The sequence below is a fragment of the Paroedura picta genome, chromosome 2 (assembly GCF_049243985.1).
Source record: "Paroedura picta isolate Pp20150507F chromosome 2, Ppicta_v3.0, whole genome shotgun sequence".
Lineage (NCBI taxonomy): Eukaryota > Metazoa > Chordata > Lepidosauria > Squamata > Gekkonidae > Paroedura > Paroedura picta.
In genome coordinates, this window is record NC_135370.1 from 65,102,137 (window position 1) to 65,125,215 (window position 23,079).

Sequence of the window (23,079 nt, forward strand, 5' to 3'; positions counted from 1 at the left end):
GTAAAGGTAAAGGTATCCCCTGTGCAAGCACTGGGTCATGTCTGACCCTTGGGGTGATGCCCTCTAGCGTTTTCATGGCAGACTCAATACAGGGTGGTTTGCCAGTGCCTTCCCCAGTCATTACCGTTTACCCCCCAGCAAGCTGGGTACTCATTTTACCGACCTCGGAAGGATGGAAGGCTGAGTCAACCTTGAGCCGGCTGCTGGGATCGAACTCCCAACCTCATGGGCAGACAGCTTCAGACAGCATTTCTGCTGCCTTACCACTCTGCGCAACAAGAGGCTCTTAAAAAAAAAGAGTAGTGTTGCTGAAAGTCATATTACCCTTTCTGGTAGAGATAGTTGGCATGCTTATAATGTATGCTCATATTCTGAACAGGACCCCAATCAGCTAATTGTCATTTTTCAAGACTGGATTGTAATCTGAACCAGAGAAGAACCACCTTCACTCCCAATTGCCTACTTACCATAAACAGCTGCAGAAAGGAGGGGAAGAGGGGGAGTCTCCTCCGTGGTATTTTTTAGTTTCTAGAATTTTAGTTTCTCCTTGTAGTTTCTCGAATTCTGAGCGCATCAGGTGTTCTGAAGACACTATGCTGCAATCTTTGCTGGGAGTAAGCCTTGTTGAGTAGACCTGCTTAGAAGTGTAATCTAAATTTCCCCTGATCCCTGGAGTGCAGGTTTGTGCCTAAGGATGACTTCCCTTTTTGCACTGCAGCCAGGTGGAGGAGTTAAACACTCAAGCGGAAAGATTTTGTCATAAGAATGGGGCTTGTTTTCAGTACCTCTGAATATTTCTACATTTCTATGCAGAGGTTCTTTAGTCAACCCATCTTGAGCTCAACTTGTTTCCTGAAATAGCAGCTTGTTGTACTAAGGATGCACCAGTGACTTTTGCCACTGATACAGGTAACGCTGGGCAAAGCACCACATTAGCTCAGTGGCTTTCATTGCCTGATGTTTGGGGGTTTTTTAGACAGTGGATACTTTCCTGTGGTTGGGAACAGAATCCCAGTGCCCTTAAGCTTGACCTGCCTTGTGTGAAAATAAATAATACAAAATAATATGTGCAAATCAATAATTTGCAAGTTGTAAAACATTTTTGGAACAGCACACACTGCTCTGCTTTTGTAGATATTATGGGGTGTTAATGTACGACACATTTCTTGTGAGAGAATGTTTTGGAAATGTGCTAAACAGTAGGAGGACTTGGGTCGAGGAGGGTCTCTAGGAAACTGGTGTTTGATTTGGCAGTCAGTCAGCTCCAGATAGTGACTCAATCAATCACTCACCTGGAATCCAGTAACTGAACCAGAGTCCCTTGCTTCTCCACTTGGTTTGTTATTTATTTGCTTATTTTGCACATGTTCAAAGAAACTTCTGGACTTGATTAGAGCTGAGCATTTCCCCCTGGCACTGCCATTATACTGGGCTATAGAAAACAGGAGTTTAAAGACGGTAGACATGCCGTGCAGTGAGGGGCTATATGCCTTTCTTTTGCTGGCTCTTTTTCCAGGTTGGGTCCAAGTTTTGCATATTTTCTTAGTTCCTTGATTTTAGTCTATATTTTGTCCCTCGTTTGGGTTAACACTGTAAACTGACTCTGTAGGTCCTGGTGACTATTTTTTAGTTCTGTCTAGACATAAAACGAAGGCTTCTAAGTGATACAGTAACTGCTGCAAGCACCAGCAAAATGGATATTTGGACAGAATAATGGACAGATATTTGCTGATCCTGGGAATGCAGCAAAATGCAGCCTGTTTGCTCACTAATATGGGTCATTATGAGCATATTTTGCTACAATGGCTGCCTGTGCTTCCCTGTAGAGTCCTTGTGTTCTGAGACTCACATATCTGAAGGACCATCTCTCCTTGCACAAACCTGCATGCCTGCTCTTCTTTTCAGATTCCATTAATCTTTACTGTGCCTGCCAGATACTGGCCTCCTTGGTCCAATTCAGAATTTCCCTACAATATTCCCTGTTCTTTGGAATGTATTTCCCAAAGAATAGCTTGGAGCTTCACCTCTGTTGCCTTTCAGAGCATACTTGAGGTTATACCTTTTCATTTGGGACTGAGATTTTGTTTTTGTCTTGAGGTATTTTGTGGCTGCATCTGCTTTCTGCTTTTAATTCTGTGGTTTCAAAAATTCCATTTTGTATTGAATTGGGAGTTTTTTGTCTTGAGCACAAGGAAAACTGAGAATAAAAAAACAGCAACAGATAATTAAACGTTTGATATGTCCGTTACTGAGGTGCTCATTTAGCCCTTGAGAAAGCTTTGTGGTTCTTATTTCTTCAGATTTTGAGGTCATGAAGAAAAGGAAGCAGGAAAGGATGATGTCTGAAATTGAATTAGAATGGTGATTCATATTCACATGCCATGTATATCCAGAAACAATGTGAATAATGATAGTTCATTGGTGTGTGTTTGTACAATTCTCTTGCAGTGATCAAATTAGAATGCACAACCAGCCAGTTCCTGTGCTATGTTTGTAAGGGACTTGGGTAGAAATACTTCCCGTGCTTTGAGCTTATATTTTCTTTTTAATTAGAAGGGAGATTTCTGTTAAATAACTTCCCCATGGCCAATGGGCACAGTGCCTGAATAGCTGAGCTTTGCAGAAAGGTCAACATGCACTAACATTCAGGCAGATGGGCTTTGAGTGTCCTGTGAAATATGTACAAACCTTTGAAAGGCATTCTTTGTTGTTATTATAAAACAGGGTAGGCTATAGCTTTTTAGATTTCTATCCCTTGCTTACTGGATGTTATTGTTTTCCTCCTTTCTCTCTTTCCATAAAATGCAACCAAAGTTATAAAAGGGTAGGTGTGGAGAGCGATTGTAAGTTCTAAGTTCAGACAACTTGTGCTTGGCATTTCCATAAGCAGCTTTTATGCAGGCACATAATTTTCACTGCTAAGTGGATAAGTCCTCCCCCCAAGTTTCTTCTAAATATGCTTTTGCTCTCTTACTGCCCAAAATTATGCTTTCTTATAGTGGTAGACACGGTCAGCACTTGGTCATTTACTCACCGGCCAAAGCTGAATTAGAAAACAAATTGCAGGTTCACTGGTCTGCAAGCTTTATAAGGTTTTTTAGCTCTAAGAAGCCCCCAAAATAAATGAAGCTTTTAAGAGATCATTTTGCAAAAGCCTTAGCACACATTTCTTGGTCTGCTACAGATTGAGCTTTTGTTTGATTTATTAAGACACATGAGTTTGATTCATTAAGACATATAAATCCCACTCATGTCAATGAAGTTTGGGCCAACTGAGCTTTTAATCCTCCTCTTCTTGACTCCATCTGGCTCTCCTCGGGGGCCCAGGAAGATTTGCTTGAGGTCACACTGCAGGATGGGACTTGTAGTTTCAGGCAATGTGCCATGTGAAACATTGCACGTACATAATTGCTATGTCACAGTGTTTGTAACCACTGACCTGTATAAATGTCAACACAGAAACAGATGATGGGGATTAGAACAAATGGTTTGGCATTGGTGCAAAAGTGGATATTGGGAGAAGAACAGATAGGATTTTCAAATAAAATGACTTCGGTGAAGCAAGATTTTGAAGAAAGTATTGGGAGAATGCAGAACTATGTAAACAAAACGAATGCAGAACAGTAAGACCAAAATGAACCTTTAACTGTGGTCTAGAGCAGGGGTAGTCAACCTGTGGTCCTTCAGATGTCCATAGACTACAATTCCCATGAGCCCCTGCCAGCGTTTGCTGTCAGGGGCTCATGGAAATTGTAGTCCATGGACATCTGGAAGACCACAGGTTGACTACCCCTGGTCTAGAGGCAGATGAAACAACCTTGTTTTGCTTTAGAAAACTTTTGACTGCCTGGGATTTTTAATGTGGGTGCCTACCGAGAACTGCTCCTTTTTGGATTCCTAGGATCTTATTTTGCCATTGAACAAAGATTCTTTGGCACAGAATAATAGATTGCTGGTGGTGTTCTGCCCCATCTCTGCCATTATCATATGGGTTTGGATTCCAGGAAGGCTAAGAATAAACAATGGATTTGCCATACATACATCAGGTGCATTCTGGTAAGTCTGGCAGGTGAAACACCTTTCTCATAAGAATTTCTGTAGTCCACACAAAACTTTTAAATTCCACTAACAGCTTTACAGGCATATACATTCTCAAAAATTGTGAATGCTTGTTTCCCTTAAGCTACATTTGGAATTTCAAATAGCTGCACAGAATAATAAGAAGGGGTATTCTGTATACACAGTAATCATTCACAAGGGTATTGGAAGTGATCTATCTCAAAGTTGTGACCTATGCAACTTGGCTACAGGTCCCAACTTAACAATCTCTTATTTTTTATCAGCTGACTTTCTGCGTCTCCTAGGAAAGTGACTTTGTGATAGATTAGTCATCCATTTCCATCCAATAGCTACAAAGGAAATATCCATAATATTAAAGTTGTTTATTCATTCAAAATATACAGTGTTTCTACAAGCCCGGATTTCTGCAAAATTATTATAAGCAGCACAAAACCAATGCATTTAAATAGCATCCTTAACAACCATATTGTAATATCGAATCATTAAATCTTAGACAGTATTCCTCAGGGTGACCAGGGCCCTGAGGCTTTTGGTCTGACTCCCTGAGGAAAACAGCTGAGATTTCATGATCTGTCATGCCCTGGATTTTCTGTGTTAGTTTTGCAATGGCAAGATGTGATTTCCCTAAAGGATGGAAGAAAAACTCATGGATGAATTGAAATGTTTACTCAAAGCCAAAGACACTAAAACTCCATCTGAATTTTCAGACTTATAAGAAACAAGAAAATCCACAGAATAGTCATGAAAAGAAATGTATGGCTAGATGATTAGAGGTGCCTTGGAAATGCTGAAAACATGCAGCAATCAGATGTTTGCATAAAGGGAATTTCATCTATACCAAGTAGCCTGATAAAGCAAATTCATCATATATCTGCAAATCTTGGCTGGTCTTGAACCTTTGGGTCATGGTAGATCTGCAGGAGTTATGATTTGTAAAGCAACTAAAAGTAAACTTTGTTCAGTGTCTTTTTAACTACAATTACTAGCTGGAGGATAGTTATGCCAAATTACTGGTCAGTTAGTATCCTATTAATTAATTAATTAATTTGATTTATATCCACCCTGTGAAGCAGGCTTAGAGCAGTTTACAATAAATACAGATAAACCACTGCTTCCTCCCCTACCCAATAGACACCTCCACTCGGCTAATCAGAATGGAGGATCAATAACAAGGGGGGAGCAAGGTGAAAGTGGGAGGCCCATATCATTACCAGACAGCCCTGACCTCAGCCATAGGCCTGGCAGAAGAGTGCCATTTTGCAGGCCCTGCAGAACTTTGATAGCTCCATCAGAGCCCAGATTTTGACTGGCCACTCATTCCACCAGATTGGAACCAGATCCAAAACAGCCCTGGGTGAGGTCAGGCAAATATCTTTGGGGCCAGGGACTACCAACAAGTTGTTGATTGCAATATACAATGCTTTCCAGGGAACATGTTGGGAAAGACCATCCCCCGGGTATGCAGGGCCCTTGAAGGTCAATACCAAAATCTTGAACCTGATCTGGAACTCCACCAGTAGCCAATGCAGTTGCTGCAGGGCAAGTTGAGAATGAGCCTGTCAGAGGGTCCCAGTAAGGATTGCATTCTGCAGCAGATGTAATTTCCAGGTGAGGGCCAAGGGTAGCCCTGCATAGAGTGAGTTATAGTAATCTAGCCTCAGGGTGACAGTTGCATGGAAAACTGTGGCTAAGTCTCCCATGGCCAGATAGGTTGCTGGTAGCTTTGCCTGGTACAGATGGTAAAATGCCTTGTGCACCACATTCGCAGCCTGTGCCTCCATCGATGAGGAGGAATCAAAGGTCACCCCAAATTCTTGGCAGTACATGAAGTTGTTAATTGCACTCCCATCAGGGTGGAGAAGATAGGCTTCCTCTACTGGCCCCTTCTTTCCCAGCCATAGGACCTCCGTCTTTGAGCGGTTGAGCTTCAGGCAGCTCTGTTGGAGCCATCCTGCCTCAGCCTCCAGACATCTGGCCAAAGAATCTGTAGGTATATCTGTCCATCAATCAACAGATAGAGCTGGCTGTCATCATGTTTTCGTGGCATCCTAGCTCATACTCTCGGACCAGCTGTTCAAGAGGGCGCATATCGAGGATGAATAGAGATTTTTACAATCCTTTTCATATTACTTTCTGAATCTCTTGAGAAAAATGAGAAATTACCAGCTAATCCGAGGTTCTTCCCTAAACCAGAATTGCTGCTCCCAGAAGCTGGCATGTTGAGAGCCACTCGTTGGGATCCCACCACTAGAGCTTATTGTGGTACTTGAATGGGGTAGGAATGAGCAATGCAGCAGCAATGTCAGGAAATTAACAGGACAGAAGTAGAGAGGCAAAGCATGCTGCACCTGAGTACAATCAAACACAGGCAAATACAAAGCTTTTTGATGAGCGCTGTGAGAAACAGGTGTGTTGATCATATGATATTGCTGTTGTGAGCAAGCTTTTCATTAGCAGATCTAGATAAGATTTACAGGCAGGAGATGTGCTTAGAGCTTGCAATTCATGGGTGGAGGGAATTTTAGATCCATAAATCAAAGCTAGGCACCCTTGTAAAACACCTTTCATGCATAAACAAATTCCTCAGCTCAAAGGCAGAGTTGCAGGGGATTTTTAAAAAGAGACTGAGAAAGTTAGATGTTCACAATTTCAAGGATGACAGTTGTCATCTGGAGGCTGCTTAAATTGCTTCTGCAGACTGCTGCCTCCACATGGCCGGTTGTCTGCCTACTCCAGAATGTGATTAGAAAAGTCTTCTTTCAGATAGCAATTTTGTGTCCACCCCTTTAACATTTCCCTCTTATATTTCTATTCATTCCTCATAATGGTGATCTGTCAAGGTCACATGGTATGAATAGAACAGTACTAGGATTTCTATTTTCCTTGCTCTGTTCTGTTCCAGAACACCAGATAAGTACAGCTAGTGTGGTCTGCAAAGTGTCGTGGTATCACAAATCCCTTTCATAAGTGAATAAGTTAATGTTGGAGAAGGTTCAGAGTTTTGTAACCTCTACTAGATCCAGTGCTTATCAAAAGCAACGGCAGACTTTACATTTGGCCAGGCATTAAGGCCTCTTTGTTAAGAGGAAAGTTCCACTGTTATAAAGTTCATTTAAAAAAAGGCAGAGATTCTCATTAGCTTTCCTTTGCTCGATCTTCCAGAGTTGGTGTGCTGCCGACAAAAATGTAGAGTCCTGTTACTTAGTCATAAAGATGAGATGTTTTTGTTGTTTTAAACATTCTATACAACCTAACACTTTATTTCTTTTGCTTGTTCATACAGGAACTACCTCTTCAGACTTAGTCTACACAACGTTTCTCTTATTCAGGTATGTCCATACCATAAGTGAAATATTTATTCATAGGTAACAAGCTACTTTTCAAAACAAAAAATCAATACGTTAGAAAAGGCATTTATCATAATAACAAAGAATGTTATCTAAAATAGGTTGTGACTAGTCCCATAAAGGCCACTGGAATATTTATTTAACCCGTGGAATATTTATTGATTGATCGTTGATTGTGCCACCTTTCCACTCAAATAGACAAGCATTAAAACATTACAGCATTAAGTCACAAGTTATTAAAACAAGCATTTGAAATATAACGTATATATTCGAATATAAGCCGAGTTTTTCAGCCTTTTCTTTTAAGCTGAAAAAGTCCCCCTCGGCTTATATGTGGGTATTAAAAAACAGCTTCCAGACAAGACAGGAGGGTGGGGGTATAAGACAAGTATACTTGCCTGAAGAAGCAGAGGCAGGAACAACAGAGACGTAGCAAAAGGGAGGGAAAGAGCAGTCTCTGCCTCCCCCCCTCTCAGAGAGAGAACAGAGAGCAGAAGGAGGAAACGCCCCTAGAGGAAGGAATAAAAGCAAGAGGATCAGAGGGAAAGAGGAAGGAGCTGGAAGGTGGGAAGAAAAGGGGGGGGGAAATCCTGCCCAAAACAGGGGGGGAGGGTAAGAAAGGAGAAAAAGACACTATCTAAACACCACCCTCGGCTTATATGGGAGTCAATAAGTTTTTCCAGCATTTTGTGGTATAATTAGGTGCCTCGGTTTATATGTGGATCGGCTTATATGCGAGTCTATACGGTAAGTGTAAATAAAATATGTAAACAATGCAGTAAAACATGTAAACACACATAATGCTGTATAACAGCACAACCAGGGAAGAGGGCTAATAACAAATACAAAACAAAAAGCTTCATCTGCTGGTTGAAGCCAATAATTGAAGATGCTAGATGAATTTTGTTGGGGAAGAAGTTTCCATGTTTTGGTGCCATGACCAAGATATACCTTTCTAAGGTTACCACTTGTCTAGCCACAGATAGCACAGGTACCTGAAGCAGAGCCTCCAAAGATGATCAGAATGGATGGGTGGATTTCTATGGAGGTAGGAGGCCTTTCAAATACGCTGATTCCAGGCCATACAGGACTTCAAACATCAATGCCAGCACCTAGAATTGGACCCCAAAAGAATTAGGAGCCAGTGTAGATGGAAGCAGATTGAGTGATGGGGTCCCTAAGATTCACTCCAACACGCCCCCCAGTAACATCTGCATCTTGTTGCACCTTACTTAAATGCCATTGCTTTAATTGGAACTTTGTATCGATTGGAACTTTGTATCAATTAGCATTAGCTGGATTGGGCCCATAGGGATATCATAAAGATTCTTCTATCCTAAAACAATGTTTTAGACAGAAAAAGGACAAGGTTTTGGATATCTTCATAAGTTATTTTGAGTTATCTCAAAATTTTGAGACCTGACTCAAATAGTTTTGGGGTCGACTGCTCCAGATTTAGGTAGAATAAATGCAATGATTTCTGATAGCTTGATAGCTTCTTCCACGATGTCCTAAAAAATATTCCACTTAAAAATAGAAAACCAACAAATGAAAACTGGCGTCTGCACTGTGCTTCAAGATGCTTTTTTTCCACTGTGACCCTTAGTATTGGACACTCTTTTTTCAGTAATGTATTTTTTCTCACTCAGAAACAAAACAACAAAAAAGGGAAGGTATGTTTGTGCTCCTGTCCATGGACGCTTGGATGGTGTTTTATTGGTTTGTGAAGGCGGGATTGATGGATGCCAGGAAAGAGCATCCAATGATATTAGCAGCAAAATGGGTCTTGTGACAGATAGCCAACAGGAGCTTAATGAAAACAATGCAAAGAAATCCTTAGCTTTCATTAATGCAGAGGTCAGCAGCTTAGAGGAGAGCCTTTTACTGTTCTCGTCTATCACAATGCCTGAGCTTTTGTTGGCCTCATGTGAGCGTAAAATGCTGATGAGTTGAATTTTGTTGAATTCCTTAGTAAGAACATGATAGTACCTACAAAACTTTCAGGAGAAAGTGCTGTTTGCATGGCTGTTACGGCATAAGGCTGCAACAATAAACTTATTTACTTACTAAGTGCTGTTTGCAAATATGTGTCTTTGGCCTGATGACAATATCCCTTGCTTAGAAACAGGAAAAGTTAATCATTTATTAAATTAGTTTGGAACACAATATTGGAAGTGTTTTTCTCCTTATAATGTTACAGTATTTTAATATGGCTTTTACCACTTCTGTATTGCAGGCAAGTAAATTCAGTAGTTGGTCAAACTCTTCATTATCATGAGTACATATTCCATTTCATAACCATTCAGCACATGCTCTTCAAATATGCAGTTGAAGGGCCAATGCAGCCCACCTACTGGAGCAGACTCATGATCTGGTCTCCTGAGGTGCTTTACTTCAGAGAAACTGCTGGGCTGCCATTCGGAATAAACCAGATCTTGTAATCGCCAGAAACCAATCCATGACTGAACCACATAAGAACATCTGACTAAACTGTGGCATTGTATCCATTCTTCTGACAAGGCTTGATTGAAAACAGGAATGCATACCTGATCAATTCAAGTCAGTCCCTTGTAGTGCAGAGTTTGGTTCTGGTGGACAAAGGGCTCACACCTGCTGTGACATGTTTTAAACTGAGCTTTAATGACTGAAGAGTGAATTTCCTAAAGTAGTTGACATTGATTTCACAGAAACTGATTTACATGTCACAAATAACATGTGGTCTAACTTTTCATGCTTTTCTTCTTCTTCCTGAAATCTACACTTGTACTCTGCCTCTTTTCCTCATAGATTACCGTTGTGGAGCTTGAAAGTATTTTTTTGCTTGATTTGTGTGTCCTCTGCAGTTCTCTGTGAGATAAAGCTCATTTGTGGTAGCTACTGACATGTAAAAGTGTGGGTTTGTTTAAGGAGTGACTTGCTGCATGTTAGCAAATGCAAACGTGTTAGAGATTGTCATGGAAGCAGCAAAATCCAGACTAAGTCATAAGGAATGATTTAGTGTTTGGGAATTATCCTAGTTTAAAAAAACCTTTGAGTCCATCTCTCATATTAAACGTTTAATTCATGCAAAGGCATCCCTCGGGTTACTAACATATAAAAGTAGGTAATATGGGAAGGAATTATATTTATGTTTGGATTTGGATAGTGATTAGACCTAAGTATTATTGTTTTCCATTATACAGTTGTCAACACCAGAGTGACTTTCAGGCATGCTCTCAAGAAAGAAGATTGTCTTATTACAAGTGCATCTTGTTCACTGAGTAATTGCTGCTCTTTATCTGTAGATCTGCTGCTCAGAGATTTGGGAATTACAGGTTGACATCTTCTCCTGGCTCTTGGAGACCCAAGTTTATATTAGGGAGTCTAGGATAAAATATTCAGTGATCCTAGATATAACATTTGTGTTATATGTGCACTATCCTTTTTATTTCTGTCTAAAACATTCAAGTTAATAATTGTAATGTATTGGAATAGATATATGGATAGTGCCTATAACTAATAGAATGTTGGTAAATAAGCCTTCTGCAATAATTCTTTAGCCATTTACTATAAAGTATCCCATTAAATCTAAGTAAATATAATGTTAATAGAACTTAGATTACAGCTTGACTTCCAAAAATCACATTAATTCTATTGAACCATTTTTCTAGCTTTGCTCTGCCCTATCATTTTAAAACATCCAAGCCAATCCCAACACTAAATAGCTCATATTGTTTTCATTTTCTCAAAAATAAGTTTTCGAACAAGCATTTATGCCTATTTCAAACAATACATGGCTGCCAACATTTTCTTTATATATAATAACTATATATAGAGTTGAATCTATTTGAAATGGACTTAAAGCCAGTCCTGAGAAATTCAGTTTTTTTCTTCCATTATACTTCTCCCCTTTTAATCAGAAAATAGGCATTTCCTGCTGTTTCTTACAACAACATGGCAAATGCGGAAACCTGCTATTTGCTCATCCCAGTCAAGTGTATTATTATTCATTCAATATTAGGAATAAATTCTTGTACCTTGGATTAAAAACCTTTTTTTTGACTCAGAATATTCTTATTTTCCTTGGAAACACCAGGCAGGATCAAGGGTATCCTGGACTTCCCAGTTCTCTGGTTCCACACTTGTGATTAAGTTGTTATTCTTTGTGCAAAGTGGGTTTTTGCAAAATACCTTGGTCTTCCTTTTTCTGTAAAGCTGTTAGCTGATATAGTTCTTTCTATCTTTCTCCACACTTTCATCTAGTCAATAAAAGGGAACTACAGTGTTCAGTGGATCTGAGCTTAGCTCTTATCTCCAAATTGCCTTTTTTGCATGTAGGGCTGATTAAGTAGGTGCATCAATTGTGTTCCTCAAAGAGGGGGAAGGGGAAACACCTAAGCCCCAAAACACTTTGTTCACTGTTTCCTAAATGCTCTAAAAGGGGTTAAACCCTAATCCCTAACATTCACACAGAGGCCAATAAAAGAGCTTTTTACAGTAGGCTTCACAATTAAGAGATTAGATGGGAAATGTTGCTTTCAAAACCAAAATCCCCATGGCATATTTTAAACAGTAAATTATGTTTGAGCTGACTGAGCAAAGCACATTATTAGTGTGCATAAAACTGGGCCATTTGGAGTTCAGCTGGTTGAACAAGTCATGTGGAGTGGTACTGAGTGTTGTGACAGGGCTGTTGGACATAGAATGGGTCAGGATCCAGGGTGCTCTGGAGCTCTTTGAGCTTTGCATTCTGCATAAAGGACAGTGAAAAGAATGGTACTCCGGTACATCTTGACAATAACCTTGTCATTCTGAACTTTCCTTTGCTTTGTACCACAAGTTTTAATCCAGTCCTGTAATTTGCATATTTTATTTTGTGACCCCCTTGCATATGTATGTACCCCTTCTGTCAGGTAGAAACTGTGTAATAGTGGGTGGACGCAACATACTGCAATGTTTTCTTGACAGAAATAAAGGCATGAAGGCAGAGCATGGTAGAGTATGGAGAAAGGCTCATGCATGGTCTTTTGGTTTTTTTCTCCATCGCAGCCAACCCAGATATAAGCACAATAGGCCTGTAAGCACAAGAAAGTCTTTTAGTTCTCATAAATATTAGAGGGAGAATGCTGACTTGAGAGTAATGGTAAGGGGTGGGGAGACACTGCAGGCTCTAGACTGGAGTTTAAGGATGTGTGGGGTAAGGTTGCCAGCACCAAGCTGAGAAATTCCTGGAGATTTGGGGCTGGAGTCTGGGGAGAGTGGGGTTTGGGGAGGGGTGGGTCCTCAGCAGGGTATAATGTGATAGATTCCATCCTCTGAAGCTGCCATTTCCTCCAGGGGAACAGATACTTGCAGACTGGAAACCAGTTGTAATTCCAGATCTCCAGGCCCTACCTGTAGGTTAGGAGTCACCGAAGAAAATATTATGACTGGTTTTATTTAAAACCAAGTAGTGGGTAATGGCAAAAAAAAATATTTTAGCTTCTTTTATTTGCACATGTCATGAGGAACTGCGTTATGAAAAATTAACTCATTTTTGACATTTTTCCAAAACGAAGTGATATTCAACACATAATGGATAGCAGTTACCTTAGACATGGCTTCCCTGCTTTATATGCAACAGTGAATGATGAACTTGTAAATACCATAGCGAGAATGTTTTTTCTGATCTCTTCCCCTCCCCCCGCCCCCAAGCAAATCTTTGCTTGCATTGGTCCTCTTCCTTTCACTGTATATGTTTATATGGACATATTCTTGTATGTCCATATAAACATATCCAAGACAGAAGTAAATCTGAACCAACATCCAGTTATGAATATTAATTACCAGAAAATTTTATTAACAGATTAACACATAGATCTATTCATAAATCTCAATCCTTTCACTACATTTGAACTACATTTGAACTTCCTGCATTCTAACTTTGGAGTTTTAATCCACTCCAGGATGAATAGCTAATGTTATCAATGAGCTACATGCTAAAGATTCTTCTAATACTGGAATACTATGGATTGCTGACTATATCCTGTGGAAGTAGTTGGGAAGCACTGTGAGCAAAAGCATTCCTAGCATTGTGCAGACCCTCCTGTGGCCTCATATTTTTAAGTCCTATGACAGTTCTCAGATTGGTTTGCTCTCATACATATGGCTTGTTAAAAGAAGAGTCAGGTCAGAGCTAAGGTTTTGGCAGTAGAATCCCACTTATTGAGAATGTTAGCAAGAGTTAGCTAGATCTTGCCTTTCTCCACCTCCCTCTCGATAGGCATTGTATGGAGAATGAGTGTAATGAGTCATCTGTCTTCAGGAATATTTGCCATGCACTGCCCTTATTGTTTAACTAAGTCTACCTTCCTTCCCTAAATTTAGTATAGGAACTAAATAGCAACAGGCTTTCCTGTTGCTGAATTTGTGTCATGATTTTAAGATTTGCAAGCTTCCATACGTAAATAAATGGTCTTTCTCTTGATGTTTTTTTAAATGATGGAATTGATTGGTGAAGCAAATATGTGTAGACACACCTTAGCAATTATCTGTACATTATATGCACTGTTTTTGTTGCCATTTCTGCAACCTGTAATTCCTCCACAATTGGATTCTCTGGTTTCTGTCAGGACACTGCAGCTTGTTTGGTTAGGAAGTAGACTTTCATAACACTAGCACTCCCTTTGCTCCAATCATTGTGTGGAAGCTGAAGTGACATAAATGAATGTCTGTTGCTGCAGTTAACACCGAATCAGGCTTACTCCAGTGTGCTTTAAATTAGAGTTCAATGAATTGAGCCCACATATCCAGATGTTATATCTTGAGGCACGGCATCTTGTTTGTTGCCATCTTGCCACACAGGTGATGTCTGTGACAAAAACCAAAAACTTGCTGGCATTCTGCTTGAAGCGATTGTGAGTGAGGCAGTGGTCCATAGCCCAAATAGCCTTCCAGAAGACTGACCAGAGTCTAGGTCAGCCTTTCTTAACTTTTTTACTGTTGAGAAACCCCTGAAACTTTCCTCAGACTTCAAGAAACCCTAGAAGTTATCACACTTTGTACAGTTTGGTACTGTACTAATTTCAGTGAGAGTTTGCCAGCTCCATCTCACCAGCAATTCTAGCCCCATGTAGAAACGGAATGGACTCAAAACTGTTGTAGAATAGAATGGAAGTCCTGATTCAATGCAGGAAAGGCTGTGTGTTGTCTCCTTATGTTCTGTGAAGTTTTTAAAAAACTCTTTACTGCATAATACTTTATAAGGTTCTGTTTTAGAAAATGTGCCCCTTCCTCAACTTAACTCTTAGCATGATATATGTAAGGACTTCATCAGCAGTTATATCAGAACTTGAATCATAATTGTGGCAGCCCCCTCCCTGGTACCAATCATGAAAACAGCAAAACTAGACTACCCACTGAAAATGTAGGGGCCTTTACATAGTTAGGGAATTTCCTGTTAAAGTTGACAACTCTGGATTGGGAAACTCCTGGAGATTTGGGACTGGAGACTGGGGGGTGGGGTGGGATTTGGTGAAGAGAGGGTCCTCAGCAGTGTCCAGTGTATAATATGTTGCCCTCTGCAGTAGCCATTTTCTCCAGGGGAACTGATCTTTGTCATCTGGAGAGCAGTCTTAATTCTGGGAGGCCTCAAGATTGGCAATCCTACTGGGCTATGCAAAGAGATATAACTTTTTAACTTAAGAAACAAACAAAACTTCTGCTTCATCTCCCTGGTTCCTTGTGAGGCACTTGCTTATATAAGAAAGAACTTTAAATTAGCTGCTGAAGTTACAGAGTGACAACTGTGGCATATTGGCTTTTAAAAATTTGATAGAGCCCTGTCAAATGTTTCATGTGTAGGAAATGAAGAACAATGTTCCTACTCTTTTCAGATCACATTAAACATGCTTTGCTCAGTTCTCTAAATTAGCAATCCCCAACCTGTGGGCCGCAGACCACATGTGGTCCTTCGACTAATTGGAGGTGGGCCCCGAAGGACGCCTTCTCCCCCCCCCCCCGGCCCGTTACTTCATCTTCCCTGGCCCTTTACAACACACTTCATTGTTGTGGCGTGTCTGTATCTTATTTTGAAGTGATGTTTAAACATTACCATAGCGATCAGAGAGTGTTAGGGCAGTGGTTGAGAGCAGAGAACTAACCCCCCCCCCCCACCGGGCCTCAGTAAAATTGTCAAGCGTTGAGTGGTCCCCGGTGATAAAAAGGTTGGGGACCACTGCTCTAAATAACAAGAAAGAAGGCCACATCTCATTTCATGTTATCATCCTGCTTTCCTTTTTCTGAAATATATCTGTTTTTACTGGTGCTAATGAAAAGGGTTCTGGATATGTGCTACATTACCCTTGATGCATGGATGCCATGACCAGTCTTAATATTTGCAACCTAGTTCAGACCTTTTTTAGTATGAATTCATAGGGAATCATAACCAAAGGGACTACTGGCTTCAGTTGTATCCTGTTTTCACTTCTCAAGGTCAGTTTAGCGCTGGCTAGTCTGTGTTTGCTCATTTATCTCCATGGCTGCTTCCTGGCATTGACAGGAGCAAGATTTTGACTAATGCTCACTTTAGGTCCCCTGCTCAGTTCCATGAATGTTATTGACATTTTTGTTTTTGAGTCAGTTGCAAGGAGCTACTATGGGAATACAAGCAACAGTTGGACTTTTAGGCTGTTGTGCTGTCAAGAAGACCATTCTGCTCATTTCTCTATGATGTAAATTTGTTTCTGATGTAACTCCCATATCCTAGAAGCATGGTGTTGGACCATCTTGTAACCCACATATTATGTTTTCCTGTCGGACGCTTCAAAAAAACAAACATTATTATTGCTTACTTTTATTTAGCACTAACAGTGTCTCACAGCACAGACCTAAGCAGAGTTGCACCCTTCTGTGCCCCATGGATTTCAATAGGCTTAGACAGCTATAATTCTGTTCAGGATTTCAGTGTAAGGCATCTACTTACTCAACCAGAAGATAAACAATCATAAGTGTTTGCTTCATGCTACGTTCTGTTCTTTGTACCATGAGATGCGATGGACATCTGGTATCAAGAGCTAGCAGTACAAGTTGACAATATTTTGCACTGCATAGATGGGAAATTTGTTGGTATAGCAAATGAATGTGAAGCCCAAGTAATCAAAAATATGATACTCAATTTAGAGTCATTGAGAACAGCAGAACTACTTTAAAACAGGTGTGCCAAAGACAGTATCATTTTGCATTTCCCTCCTTTTCAGTCAGTGATAGTTTCAAAGTAGATTCAATTCACTTATTAACCCAGCATAAAAGAAGAATCAACCTTTAGATCCTGACCTGAATATAGGAGAGGTGAAACTGACCTTATGATTTATGTAAGGGCTTTTTTGTGAATGTGCAGTAATGAGCAGTTCCCTGCAAATAGATGAAATATTTATTCCTATAATCAAGCCAGAGATGAACTATAGTCCCATGATACAATACTACAGAACTACATTTCCATACTTGCTATGGTATATTAGCACAATTGTGATTTTAACATGACATTTCATACCTAGAGTCCATTCTTATCCAATGGGTGTGCATGATACATCAAATGAAAAGGAACAGCTCAGAACACCAATTGTATAATACACCATACATTTATATAGTGTGCATTACTTGTTCATAGTCATCAGATTGGAATGGCTAAACATCTTGTCTAACTTTATATATCATTTGTGCATAATTAGAATGGTGCACTTCTGAGCATCTAACATCTAGAGTCAGGTTTCTATTTCGTATTTTTGGTTAATGACTGTAGGGCTAAAAAGGTTTTTTTTTGTGTGTCTCATAATTAAAACCAGTTTTTTCAAGGGAGGGGGTGGAATCAAAGAAAAATATCTAATGGAATCATTATTTTATAGTTAAACAGAGTTATTCTTTTAAAAATTGACCAAGAAACTTGAAATTACTATATGCAGCCATTGATTCGATCATGTAAAAACTGCCTTTTAAAGTATTACCTTCTGGCTCATTCACTTCCCCAAGTAATGTGCAAGAAGGTCTAGCATTTAAATAAAGTTAATAACAAGGCACATTAAAGTTCAAGTCATGCATTGTAAATAATGCATAATTGTTGTTTGGTTAGTGATGCATTGATTTTGTAAAGGATTTTAATTAACCCTCAAATCATTTTGTGGTTTACTGGAGGAACATAAAATTACACTTGTCATTTATTTAACACTCAAATCCTTTCTGTGACCATCAGTTCTTGTCTGCTGCAGCATAGTGGAATAATACTGTTGCGGTTCTGCTTGATGCAGTGTTGGTGACCTTTTGATAGTGTAGCTGTTGGCACATCCAAAACTAAGAATTTATTAGTACACATGTAGCCTATTTTCAGGCAGGTTTTTTACAGTACAATCTTACACAGACTTATACCCTTCTAAGCCCTTGAACTTTAGTGGACTGAGAAGGGTGTAACTGTGTTTAGGATGGTACTGTTAGTTCCTTATAACAAACCAACTCTCCAGCTTTCATTTATCTCTTCTACTTTCTCTCCTGCCATGGTGAATGCATTTCATTTCAGTTTCATTTCCTTTCTTGCAGTTTTCCCTGGACAATGTAATCATACTTTTTCTGCTGGTGACCGTTTAAGATGACATGTGTTTTACAGCTTCTTTCAGATGAATGGCTAAAACGGGAGGGATTATAGCTGCTTGAAGCTACATGACAAAGTCACTGTCACAGGCTGAATGGCTCAGCTGCTGCTGGGACCAGCCTAGAGTTGGTAGAAACCAAGGCCATTAATCACTCGCTTAGGGCATTGATTGTGACCCTGCGAGCTAGGACACAAATTCCTTTCAGTCCTTTTATACCTTGGCAAAGCTTTTTGGTTCAAAGAGTAGCCCACCTCTCAGTGCTAGAAAGAACATTAAAAAGTTTGGTATTAAAAGAACAAATGAACAATTCAGGTTCCAATTTGGGGAAATGTAACTATCCCCCTCCCAAGTCCATTTAGAATCATTGACAACAGCAGAACTACTTAAAAACAGGTGTGCCAAAGACAGTAACTTTTTGGAGCTGTCAAGCCCAGGCAGTGAGCCAGCCCCCTGGGAAAGGAGCCCCATGATGCCAGGAGGTCCATTCTGCTAAGGCAAAAAAGCCAGTGGTGAACCATATCCAGGAGGGTTATTTTACTAGATTCAGTCCCCCTTTCCCAGCCCCAATGCTGGAACAATGGGAGTGGATCCCAAGAGGCCACCCAGGTACACAGAGCACACTATGCCCCTAGCCCACACCACTGTACTCAGCAGAACTGTGGAATTCCCTGGTCGTGCTCAGTAACCTGGAAACCCACTGTCCCCCATCACAGGATCACCCTGCAGCAGATCATCTTTATTAACACAATGTGGTCTCATGGAGAGTGGATGCAATACCTGAAACTGAGCAAACAGGACAACAAGACATGTTAGGAGAGGGTCCAATCATCGCCCCACAAGTCTTTGGCCTTGGCTGCTATAGTGACCTCACACTCCCCCAGCCAAAATCAAAAGGCTACCTGCTAGCTATGACCATTCTGGCGTGTACTCCCCCAAAGCTTCAGGGGAGGAAGGGGAATGAGAACAAAGGCATCAACAAGGGACCCATAGACCTCATAGACACATCCCTCTCTCTGTAGTAGAATATTATATGGACTCATGATCATAGCATCTACAGAAGTGGCATCAGAGAAGGAGGAGGAAGAGTGGTCGGGGAAGGAGACTGAGGTGCAATAAGCCTCAACTCGACATTTCCCACTTAAGAACTTCCTAAGACTGCTGAGTAAAGTGATCAGCACCGCAAACTACCCAGTGAAAGTCCTACCAAGTCCTATCCCGCTTACCCCTCCTTCCCACAGTGCCTCGGGGGGGGGGGGAGTACTGGGACGCTCCCAGTACAGGTGGTGTTCAGTGTGGTAGTGCCCATGATCCTCCGCACCCTCGCCTCAACTGAAGACTTGGCAAAAGAGCTCCATCTTACAGGCCCTGCAGAACTGTGCAGGCTCCTGTGGGACCCTTAGCTCTTCTGGGAGCTCATTCTACCAGGTCGGGGCCAAGGCCAGGCAAACCACCAACAAGTTTGAACTCGCAGAGCATAAAGCCTTGCAGGGGGCATAAGGCAACAGGCTTCATCCTCAGGTATGTGGGTCCCAAACTGCTAAGGGCCTTAAAGGTCAATATCAAAACCTTGAACTCGATCCAGGCCGCTACTGGCAACCAATGCAGCTGCCTCAGCACAGGCTGGATATGTGCCCTCCAAGACATTCGTGAGGTTCCTGGCTGCCACACCAGCTGCAATTTCTGGGTCAAGGACTAAGCTGGCACAGGGGAACCTGTCTAGGGGAACTACCTTCCTGCAACCCCTTGTGAGTGATTGTCACCATGGATGCCAGCAAAAGAGGCTGTGTAGCTCATCATAGGGCCACTGTAGTGGAAGGTTGGTGGTCCCACACAGAGAGCATACACAGCATCAACTGGTGGTATTCGGAGTGATACTCAGGAACTAAGCGTGGTATGGAACCATGTCCCTATTCTTTTTCTTATTTGAATATAACTAAACTCTTTTTTTGTTGTTTTTAGCATTTCTTGCTAGCCTAAGCTCATACTGAACTTTAGTGTTTCTAACACTCTCCCTACAAGCATTGGTTATTTGTTTATATTCCTCCTTGGTTATAAGGTCCTCCTTCCATTTCCTAGATTAGTCTTTTTTATTACTCAGCTGTTTATGGAGCCACTCTGGTTTCTTTAGGTTCCTCCCAATTTTCCTTCTCTAGGGAATTGACTGCAATTGTTCCTTCAGTATTTCACTTTTGAGAAACTCCAAACTTTCTTGGATTTCCAACTCCTTAAGTTTTTCTGACTATGGGGTTCTACCCAACATAACTTTATGTTTGTTAAAATTTGCTTTCCTGAAGTCCAGCCTGTATGTGTGACTACATACAACTTTTCCTCTTCCCCAAGATCATAAAGTCCAAAATCACTACTTTGGTCACTACTACCAAGCGCACCCACAACTTTGACCTCATCAACCAGTTCTTTCCTACTGGTGAGAATCAAGTCTAAAATAGTGGACCCCCTGGTTGCCCCTCCTACTTTCTGGGAAATGAAGTTGTCATCGAGACAAATCAAGAATTGATTGGACCAGTATTATTTCTTACTCCTTTTATTTTTACCCAAAGACTCTCAACTGAACTCTCATGCTCAGACACTTGTGTTTCCTCACAAGTATATATATTCTTAACATATAGTGCTACTCCTTCCCCCTTCTTTGCCTGTCCCTTTTAAATAAGTTGTACCCTTTAATCCTATTATTCCTGCTATGAATGTTATTCCATCAGGTTTCTATAATGTCTATTAGATCACAGTCCCTATCTTATTAGGACTACTAGTTCATCCTGCTTGTTTCCCATACTCTGCACATTAGTGTAGAGACATTGCAACCCTAACCCAGTAGAGGGTGGAGCTAGCAGTCAGCTTCATGCAAAAGAGCCACCAAATGCAAATCATCTAATGCAGTTTTGGACTTGCCAAGAGGAAGGATCACAGGGAAACAATTTTTAAATACTAGCGTTGTCTCATATTTTTGAAATATGAAAATGCTGCATCTTGAAACCTTTAAAAGTGTCTCTACTGCCTTATTTTTCTAGTGCTACATTATAAAAGCCTGATGTAATTGAGGGTCAAGACACTAAATGTATTTTTGTGGGGAGTATGGATATTTCTGTAAAATATATTATCAGATACCAGGACAGAAGAATATTCACAAAATATTATTTTTGTAAAAGCGACACTTGTTTCCTTCAACAAAACTGAGGGAAAGGGGGAAAAGAGCACTGCGTTCAGGGTAGGAAATAATTTTTGGAGCTCTTCACGGCCTGTTAACAGCTGAGGATTCTGATAAGCAGTTCTAATATTGCACATATAATTGTTGAATTAGGTGTGAAATGGTAAGGAAAGTGTGATGTTTTTTGTGACAGTTTTATGTTTCTGTGGACATAATTTTTACATGAATGAGACACTTCAACTGATGCCTTGTTCTGATGGGCTGGGCTGCTTTCCTGAATAGTGCGTTGTTTCAGACTGGCTGCTTCTCACACCACAGAATGAACTATGCAAACAGAAGCAAAAAAAATAATTATTGAAACTTCAGGTGTGCTCAATGATATGTGTCTGCTGCACTGGTTTGACTTAATGGGAAACCTATGGCTTCAGTGGGAAATGAAATAGTAGGTGCAATCGCACTTAAAACTCTCAAACACAAGATTTTAATCCTGAAAGTAACTTCAGCAGTGCAGTACTTCTCATGTGCAGTTTGCCTGCCAACTGAGTTGTTGGTGTAGATGGTAAAAAAGGTAAAGGTATCCCCTGTGCAAGCACCAAGTCATGTCTGACCCTTAGGGTGACGCCCTCTAGCGTTTTCATGGCAGACTCAATATGGGGTAGTTTACCATTACCTTCCCCAGTCATTACTGTTTACCCCCCAGCAAGCAAGCTGGATACTCATTTTACCGACCTCGGAAGGATGGAAGGCTGAGTCAACCTTGAGCCAGCTGCTGGGATCGAACTCCCAACCTCATGGGCAGACAGCTTCAGACAGCATTTCTGCCGCTTACCACTCTGCACCACAAGAGGCTCTTATCGGTGTAGATGGTACAGAAATTAAATATTTCACTGTTGGAGTAAACTGTTGCTTAAAAAAACAGATGTGCACAGCAGCTATCTTAGTAATGTATGACTTTGAGAAATGCTGAGACTAAAGAATCATAGAGAGAAGATTTTAAATTTAAAAGGGATGAAAAAACTTGAGTTGGCAAATGTTTGGTAGTGGTTGGAGTGAATTAAAGAGAAGGAACTTAAGTCAAAAGCCTCTCTTGAATACATCTGTACTTGTTGGGTGAAAGGTAATTGATTTATCAGGTGCCAGATTGGTTTGAACGGTGAGCTGGCAGAACAGTAAAGAGATGATAATATCTTTGGGCATTTGTGTACAGGCAAGTTGGAACAGCTAGAAACATCTTGAAAATATGTTGAAATTGCGTGATAGCCTAATGGAAATTTGCTTTATGAACACAGTTCAGAGGGCTGGAAAGAGATGACCTTTGTATCTGCGGGCTAAGACTATGAGAATTTTTTAAATAAGTGCAAGAATACAGACTTGAGACGTTTAATGACTGGGCTTATCTTCATTTGCTGTAAAAACAGCACACTCTCTTCTTATTTAGATCATGATAGGGCAGTTGTGTTAGTCTGTCTGCAGCAGCACCCTAAAGACAAATCTGTGGGTATGAGTGGGTGTGAGCTTTTGCAAGTCCCTTCTCACTTCTTTTCTCTTTCTCCTATTCTTACATGTATACCCCGTTCCAGTAATCCCTGGCATGGTGCTCATTCCCCACCTGATGCCCATTTGCTTCTTTTCCAAAGAGCCAGACTTCTCCACTTCTCTAGATCAGACTTCTCTAGATCTTACTTCAAAAGAGTCCATGAGACCTTGCATCTATGAGAAGTATCTATTAAGAGACAGCTGCACCATCACAGGAAGCCGCTTGGCGGGAAGCATCCTGCCATTTTTTTTTTGTTTTGGAAACTTCTAACATTGTGATTCAGCCACAGTCCTACACAGCAGCTATTACCCATCTCCTGCTGTCAACATTTCAGCAGTGGCTGCAGGTTCAACA

General features: G+C 40.7%; 1 protein-coding gene across 11 annotated transcripts in view; it reads left to right on the top strand.

The window, feature by feature from the left end:
- Positions 1-23,079, top strand: part of SEMA5B (semaphorin 5B) — a 473,766-nt gene that overhangs the window by 286,525 nt on the left and 164,162 nt on the right. For all 11 annotated transcript variants that reach the window (XM_077320463.1, XM_077320455.1, XM_077320456.1 and 8 more), the window contains one exon: positions 7,364-7,409. In XM_077320463.1, coding sequence (XP_077176578.1) covers positions 7,364-7,409 — 46 coding nt within the window. The remainder of the gene's footprint in view (positions 1-7,363; positions 7,410-23,079) is intronic.